Source organism: Carlito syrichta, unplaced genomic scaffold (genome assembly GCF_000164805.1).
Source record: "Carlito syrichta isolate Samal-C Ts95f unplaced genomic scaffold, Tarsius_syrichta-2.0.1 Scaffold308154, whole genome shotgun sequence".
NCBI classification, from domain to species: Eukaryota; Metazoa; Chordata; class Mammalia; order Primates; family Tarsiidae; genus Carlito; species Carlito syrichta.
Genome location: NW_007252250.1, coordinates 307460 through 315690, shown reverse-complemented (window position 1 = coordinate 315690; position 8231 = coordinate 307460). Strand labels below are relative to the sequence as shown.

The following is an 8231-nucleotide window of genomic DNA, read 5'->3' as shown; positions in this document are numbered from 1 at the left end:
CCACTGCACTCCAGTCTGGGCGACAGAGTGAGACTTCAACTCAAAAAAAAAAAAAAATTACAACAACAGCAAAGTTGATTCTCAATACTCTTGGGAGTCCAGTCCTGTAAAGTTACTGCAAGCTCTAAACGAGAGGGGGAACGGATCACTGCTCCAGGAGGAACTGCTGGGAGGTTCCTTTTTTTTTTTTTCAGTTGGAATCCCACTCTGTCGTCCAGGCTGAAGTGCAGTGGCATGCTCAGTCACCAAAGCCTTGACCTGCTAGGCTTAGGTGATGCTTCCGCCTCAGCCTCCCGAGTAGCTGGAACTACAGGCACCCACCACCACACCTGGCTAATTTTTAAATTTACTGTAGAGACGAGGTCTTGCCAAGTTGCCCAGGCTGGTTTCGAACTCCTGGGCTGAAGCAGTTCTCTCGCCTCAGCCTCCCAAAGTGTTGGGATGACAGGCCTGAGCCACCGTGCCTGGCTGGGAGGTCCCTTTGACTGTCTTGTCACAACACTGTAGTCGACCAGTCTTCTCATAATCTTGCTTTTCATGTTTCTGTTTAAAGACACCCTTCCTAACTGCTGTTTCATTGACATTGAACCAGATAGCACTATGGTTGGGGGCCATTGTGAACAGCAAAATCACCAACAAAAAACACACACATGTGAAAACCATGACATTAAGCACGTGCGAAAGATGCCTGTTCACAGGATGAGAAGTGCAGCCAGAAGGTGGGGTCGCCGTGTCTGAGACTTGGCTTTGAGTGGGCACCTATGCCCCCCCATGGGAACCGGTGCCTTGTGGGGATGACTCCAGTCTCTGCTCTACGCATGTCTGCCAGTGACCGTGAAGGCACCTTGAGTATTGATTTGGGGTTGCAGAAATATATCAAGTAGGCATTTTTGCAAACACAGAATCTGTGAATACTGAGGGGTGACTGTAATAATCATAAACTAATAATAATAATGAATGGCTGGGCACAGTGGCCTACGTCTGTTGTCTCAGCACTTTGGGAGGCCAGGGCGGGAAGACTGCTTGAGCCCAGAAGTTTGAGACTAGCCTGGGCAACATAGCAAAACTTCATCTCTTAAAAAAAAAAAAAAAAAGGCTGGGCTTGGTGGCTCAGCCTGTAATCCCAGCACTTTGGGAGGCCGAGGAGAGTGGATTGCCTGAGCCCCTGGGTTTGAGTCCAGCCCAGGCAACTTGGTGAGGCCTCATCTCTACAATAAATAAAAAATTAAGCCGGGCTCGGAGGCTCAGCCTGTAATTCCGCGCCTTTGGGAGGCTGAGGTGAGTGGATTGCCTGAACCCGCGGGTTCGCGACCCGCCTGGGCAACTTGGCGAGACCTCATCTCTACAATAAATAATAAATTAGCTGGGCGTGGCAGTGCGCGCCTGTAGTTCCAGCTACTTGGAAGGCTGAGGCGGAAGGATCGCCAGAGCCCAGCAGGTTGAGGCTGTGGTGGCCGGGAGCGGCCACTGCACTCCAGTCTGAGCGACAGTGAGACTCCAACTCAAAAAAAAAAAATTAGCCGGGTGTGGTAGCATGTGCCTGTAGTTCCGGTTACTTGGGAGGCTGAGGCGGAAGGATTGCCGGAGCCCATCAGGTCAAGGCTGGTGTGGCCTTGAGTGTGCCACTGCACTCCAGCCTGGGCAATGGAGTGAGGCTCTGACTCAAAAAAAAAAGAAAGAAAGAAAGAAGAGAAAATTATCCAGGGATGGGTGATGCAGACTTGTAGTCCCAGTTACTCGGGAGACTGAGGCAGGAGGATTGCCTGAGCCCAGAAGGTTGAGGTAATTACCGAGCACTGCTCCAAGGCTTTACCTTGCCTCACAACTGTGGGGACCATCATTACTCCCATTGTGCAGGCGAATAAACTGAGGAAAAGTGATCTGCTTGCTCAAGGTCAGGCAGCAGAGATTTTAAAACATTTTTTTTTCTGTTTTAGAGATGAGGTCTCACTGTTCCCCAGGTACTGGTCTTGAACTCCTGGGTTCAAGCAATCCTTCCGCCTCAGCCTCCCAAAGTGCTGGGATGACAGGCATGCGTCCCTGCGCCCAGCTGGCAGCAGGAATTTGAACTCAGCTGTTAACCACCAAGTGAAGAAGGGCTGACTGAGGTCTGAAATGTTCTCAGCAGGCCTCCAGTACACCTCAGGGGCTCCCCCCGGGGGCTGTGAGCCCTAGGAAGGCAGCACTGGGTTGGCCTTACTCCCCTCAGTGTCTGTCATGTAGCCTAGTGGCTGCAAGACCGAGGACTGACCCCCAGGCCTGCCCTCATGAGCCATGGGCCAGTCACGCCTCTCTCTGGGACTGCTGAGGGAGTGACATGACATTGCATGCTCAGAACTGGTGTCAACTGCTTATTTGTTCTTGCTACACGTATTTACTGGGAGCCCCAATGTGCCGGGCCTGGGGTTGCAGAAGTGAGCCGACAGAGTGACATAAAGCAAACAAGCCGGATGTGGTGGCTCATGCCTGTCATCTCAGTGCTTCGGGAGGCTGAGGCGAGAGGATTGCCTGAGCCCAGGAGTTTGAGACCAGCCTGGGCAACTTGGTAAGACTTCATGTCTACAATAAACAAAAAAAATTAGCCAGGTGTGGTGGTGCACACCTGTAGTTCCAGCTACTTGGAAGGCTGAGGCGGAAGGCTCGCCTGAGCCCAGCAGGTCGAGGCTGCGGTGGCCGGGAGCGTGTCACTGCACTCCAGCCTGGGAGACAGAGTGAGACTCTGACTCAAAAAACCAACAAAGACACAAAACCATACAAACACATAGACTACCTATGTACCTAATTCTGATTTGTACCCCACATCTTTATAATAAACTAAGGTGGAAACAAAACAAAACACAAACACGGAACCCAGACACAGAGGTCCTGACCTCAGGGAGCTTTGATCCAGGGAGGACAAGAGATCCCATGCAAGGAATTACACAACAAAACTCACAGTGGCCACTCCGACAGTTGCCAGGAAGAAGAGAGCCCTCCATGAGAGCCCTCCGTGGGGGATCAGACCTCATGGAAGGCAGGGGCAAAGCAGGCCCTGGAAAGCTTCCTGGGGTGTGGGCAATTGAGGCGTGAGCTTCAAGCAGCCTAGAGATTGCCCAGTTGAGCAGAAGGGCTGGGAGGGAGGAGGCGGGTTCCAGGCAGAGAGAGGAGCAGGTGCAAAGACCCTATGGCAGGAGCTGGGCTGACAGCCCCCAGACTGGCTACACTCGGCATGACGATACCATGATATCTCAGGATTGGCTGACATACAGTCACCGTCCCAACGCTGCTCTACGGTGGCCTCTACCTTCCTGGGGACCCCCACAGGCTGTCCCCACAGTTCTGTGACTGACAGGTTCGCCCCAGCACAGAATGGGGTGCTCTGGGTCCTCAGGCCGTGGGTTCATGCAATACGTTTCCCAGCACCGGTTCAATATTTGAGGGGAGCACATGACGTAGTGCTCTGTGCTCCCCCAAGTGAGACGGTTCCAGAAACTGGGGGGAGGCGAGGGCGCCTTACCACGAGCAGGGCGAAGAGGATGACGCCACAGCTCCACATGTCTGCCCGACGGCCATCGTACTTCTCCCCCTGGAAGGGAGGAGAGCGGTGACTTCGTCTCTCCTGGCTGCGGCCTCCCTGCCTCCCCCCACCCGCCCTCACTCACCTTGATCACCTCTGGGCACGCATAGTGGGGGGACCTGAGAGAGGGGGGGAGAGTGTGAGCCTGCAGCTGGCTTCTCATCTCCTGCCCAGGCACCCCGGAGGCCAGGACCCCACTCACCCACAGCTGGTCTCCAGGAGGCTGTCCCCCACCTGCAGGGACGCCATGCCGAAGTCTGCAATGCGGATGTTGTTTTTCTCATCCAGGAGCAGGTTCTCAGGCTTGAGGTCTCTGTGGCTGAGGCAGGTAGGGGGCTCAGGCCTCTACTCTCCTCACGGGAGGCCCAGGCTCCGCCCTACCTCTCAGAGTGGAACTCTTCTGGATGCTTTTTGGCGTTTTGGAGGGAGCAAGAGACCGTTTATGATCACTAATTTATTTTGGCCTAATTTTTTTTTTTTAGTTGGAATCTCCCTCTGTCACGCAGGCTGGGGTGCAGTGGCCCACTCACGGCCACCCCAGTGTCAACCAGCCGGGCTCCGGCGATCCTTCCTCTCTCAGCCTTCCAAGTAGTTGGAACTACAGGCATGTGCTACCACGCCCGGCGAATTTTTATTTATTGTAGAGACGAACTCTCGCCAAGTTGCCTGGGCTGGTCTTGAACCCGCGGGTTCAGGCAATCCACTCACCTTGGTCTCCCAAAGTGCTGGGATGGCAGGCTGAGCCACCAAGTCCAGCTTAATTTTTTTTTGAGTTGGAGTCTCACTCTGTCACCAAGACTAGAGTGCAGTGGCCGCTCCCGGCCACCGCAGCCTCGACCTGCTGGGCTCTGGCGATCCTTCCGCCTCAGCCTTCCAAGTAGCTGAAACTACAGGCGCACGCTACCACACCCAGCTAATTTTTGATTTATTGTAGAGATGAGGTCTCGCCAAGTTGCGCAGGCGGGTCTTGAACCCGTGGGCTCAGGCAATCCACTCACCTCAGCCTCCCAAAGGCGCAGGATTACAGGCTGAGCCACCGAGCCCGGCTAACTTTTTTTTTTTAAGAGACAGGGTCTCACTCTGTCACCAAGGCTAGAGTGCGGTGGCATGATCATAGCTCAACACAGCCTCCACCTCACGGTCTCAGGCAATCCTTCTGCCTCAACCTCCCGAGTAGCTGGGACTACAGGCATGTCCCACCACATCCAGCCTATTTATTTATTTATTGGTAGAGACCCAATAAATAAGACCCAATTGGGTCTTGCTATGTTGCCCAGGCTAATCTCAAACACCTAAAGCAATCCTCCCCACCTCAGTCTCCCAAAGTGCTGTGATTATAGGGCACAAGCCACTATACCCAGCTCTAATTTCGTTCTTTTTTTTTTTTTAAGAGACAGGGTCTTGGCTCCAACACATTGGGAGGCAAAGGCAGGAGGATCGCCTGAGGCCAGGAGTTCGAGACCAGCCTGGGCAACATAGCAAGACCTAGCTTCTACAAAAAAATTAGAACATGAGCTAGGCATGGTAGTGTTCCCCTGTAGTCCCAGCTACTTGGGAGGCTGAGGTGGGAAGATCACTTGGGCCCAGGAGTTCAAGGCTGTGGTGAGCCATGATCATACCACTGCACTCCAGCCTGGGTAACAGAGTGAGATCCCAACTCAGAAAAAATAAAAAGAGAAACAAGTTCTCGCTCTGTTGAGGCTGCAGTGCAGTGGCATGATCAAAGCTCACTGCAGTCTCCAACTCCTGGGCTCAAATGATCCTCCTGCTTCAGCCTTCCGAGTAGCTGGGACTATAGACATGTACCACCATGCCTGGCTTTGGAAACATTGTATGACAGACAATCACGGACAGGCCCCAAAGTGGAGAGAACAGGATAGGGTAGCCCCATGTACCCGTCTCCTAGCTTCACCCATTATTAACTCAGGGTCAATCTCATCTAGGTCGCTGCATACTTCCTCCCCCAGAATTACTTCATAGGAGATCCCAGACATCGTATCAATTCACCCACAAGTATCTGAATATGTACAGAGTGAGATATTTTGAAGCAAGGCTGATATTGAGCTGGCTAGCAAAATATCAAAATATTTCCATAATGAATAATAAAAAAAGTAGCTGGGCGCAGTAGCTCATGCCTGTAATCCCAGCACTTTGGGAGGCTGAGGCGAGAAGATTGCCTGAGCTCAGGAGTTTGAGACCAGTTTGGGCACCTTGGTGAGACCTCATCTCTACAATAAATCAAGAAAAATTAGCTGGGTGTGGTGGTGCGCGCTTGTAGTTCCAGCTATGAGGTGGAAAGATCATCTGTACCCAGCAAGTCGAGGCTGCCATGGCTGTGAGCATGCTAGTGCACTCTAACCTGGGTGACAGAATGAGACTCTGACTCAAAAAAAAAAAAAAAAATACTGCTGGCCAGGCACGGTGGCTCATGCATGTCATCCCAGCACTTTGAGAGGCTGAGGCAGGAGGATTGCTTGAGCCCAGAAATTTGAGAGCAGCCTGGACAACATAGTGAGACTTCATATTTATGAAAATTCAAAAAGTTAGCTGGGCATGTGGCGCAGGCCTGTGGTCCCAACTACTTGGGAGGTTGAGGCAGGAGGAACACCGGAGCCCAGGAGGTCGAAGCTGTGGTGAGGCTGTGATCGTGCCACTGCGCTACAGTCTGAGCGACAGAGTGAGATTCCGACTCAGAAAGAAAAAAAAAGGCTGGGCACTGTGGCTCAGCCTATAATCCCAGCACTTTGGGAGGCTGAGGCGAGAGGATTGCCTAAGCCCAGAGGTTCGAGACCAGCCTGGGAAACTTGGCAAGACCGTGTCTCTACAATAAATTAAAAAATTAGCCAAGCGTGGTGACACGCATCTGTAATTCCAGCTACTTGGAAGGCTGAGGTGGAAGGATCGCCTGAGCCCAGTAGATCGAGGCTGTGGTGGCCATGAGCGTGCCACTGCACTCCAGCTCGGGTGACAAGAGTGAGACTCCAACTCGAAAAATAAAATAAAAATTAAAAATAAAGAAAAACAACATACTACACAAACACACACAACACACAAAACAAAAACCTGCCACCCCAAGCCAGTCACTGGTCCTTCCCTTGGGGCCGCCCTACAGTTGGACCAAACTCAAGTTTCCAGGGTCTGGGGATGGGGACTATAGGATTTCGATTTCTATTCCCAGTGGCTAGTAACTGGGTCAGACTAGTAGCAAAAGGTGTTGAATATCGCCCCCTAGAGGTCAAGGTTTCATTCTTTCTTTCATTCTGTTTTTTTTTTGAGTCAGTCTCGACACTCTGTTGCCCAGGCTGAGTACAGTGGCACGCTGCTCATGGTCACCGCAACCTCGACCGGCTGAACTCAGGCGATCCTTCCGCCTCAGCCTTTCAAGGAGCTGGAAGCACAGGCACGCACCACCATGCCCGGCTAAGTTTTTGATTGATTGTAGAGATGAGGTCTTGCCAAGTTGCCCAGGCTGGTCTCGAACCCCTTGGGTTCAGGCAATCCTCTCACCTCTGCCTCCCAAAGTGCTGGGATTACAAGCATGAGTCACCATGCCCGGCAATACTGGCTATTTTTTTTTTTGAGTCAGTCTCACTCTGTCGCCCAGGCTGGAGTGTAGTGGCATGCTCATGGCCACCATAGCCTCGACCTGCTGAGCTCAGGTGATCCTTTCACCTCAGCCTTCCAAGTAACTGGAACTACAGGTGTGCACCACCGTGTCGGGGTAAGTTTTTGGTTTATTGTAGAGAGAAGGTCTTGCCAAGTGTCCCAGTCTGGCCTCGAGCCCCTGGGCTCAGGCAATCCTCTTGCCTCTACCTCCCAAAGTGCCAGGATGACAGGTATGAGCCACTGTGCCCTGCTGAGGTCAGGGTTTCAGTGACAGGGTTTTGACATCTCGCCAGTAGGGAGGTTACTTTAAACAGGCTGCTTCTAGTCCCCGAGATTTACCCCAGGTCCAAGTCGAAGCCCTCTGCCCTGATCCTTACCCCCTCTCCAAAACACATCCCGGAGGGGAGGTGTGCCTATTAAGGAGGCCAAAAGATGAAATGCAGTATATTTCATACCTTGTTTTAGGGGCTAAAAACAACTCAGTGGAAGTAAATAATTTTTTTAAAAGAAGTAATTAATTTTTTTTCTTTTGTAGAGACAGGGTCTTGCTATGTTTCTCAGGCTGGTCTCGAACTCCTGGACTCAAGTGTTCCTCCTGCCTTGACCTGGGAAACAGAGCAAGACCTCATGTCTAAAAAAAGAAAAAAGTTAAAAAAATTAGCCATGTGTGGTGGCATGTCCCAGCTACTCAGGTGGCTGAGGTGAGAGGATCGGCTGAGCCTAGAAGTTTGAGGCTGCAGTGAGCTGTGATCATGCCACTACACTTCATTCTGGGCAACAGAGTGAGACCTTGATTAGGGGGGGAAAAAAAAAAGCCAGACTCGATGGCTCACCTGTAATCCCGCGTCTTTGGGAGGCTGAGGTGAGTAGATTGCCTGAACCCGTGGGTTCGAGACCCGCCTGGGCAGTGAGACCTCATCTCTACAATAAAAAAATCAAAAAATCAGCTGGGCTTGGTAGCGCATGCCTGTAATTCCGGCTACTTGGAAGGCTGAGGCGGAAGTTTCGCCGGAGCCCAGCAGGTCGAGGCTGCGGTGGCCGGGAGCGGCCACTGCACTCCAGTCTGGGT

General features: G+C 52.2%; 1 protein-coding gene across 1 annotated transcript in view; it reads right to left on the bottom strand.

The window, feature by feature from the left end:
- LOC103267511 (serine/threonine-protein kinase BRSK1) overlaps positions 1-3885 on the bottom strand; it is a 16541-nt gene extending 12656 nt beyond the window's left edge. Inside the window, 3 exon segments of the mRNA XM_021716082.1 lie at positions 3497-3565; positions 3642-3675; positions 3759-3885. Coding sequence (XP_021571757.1) covers positions 3497-3565; positions 3642-3675; positions 3759-3805 — 150 coding nt within the window. The 5' untranslated portion in view covers positions 3806-3885.
- Between the last annotated feature and the right edge of the window lie 4346 nt (positions 3886-8231).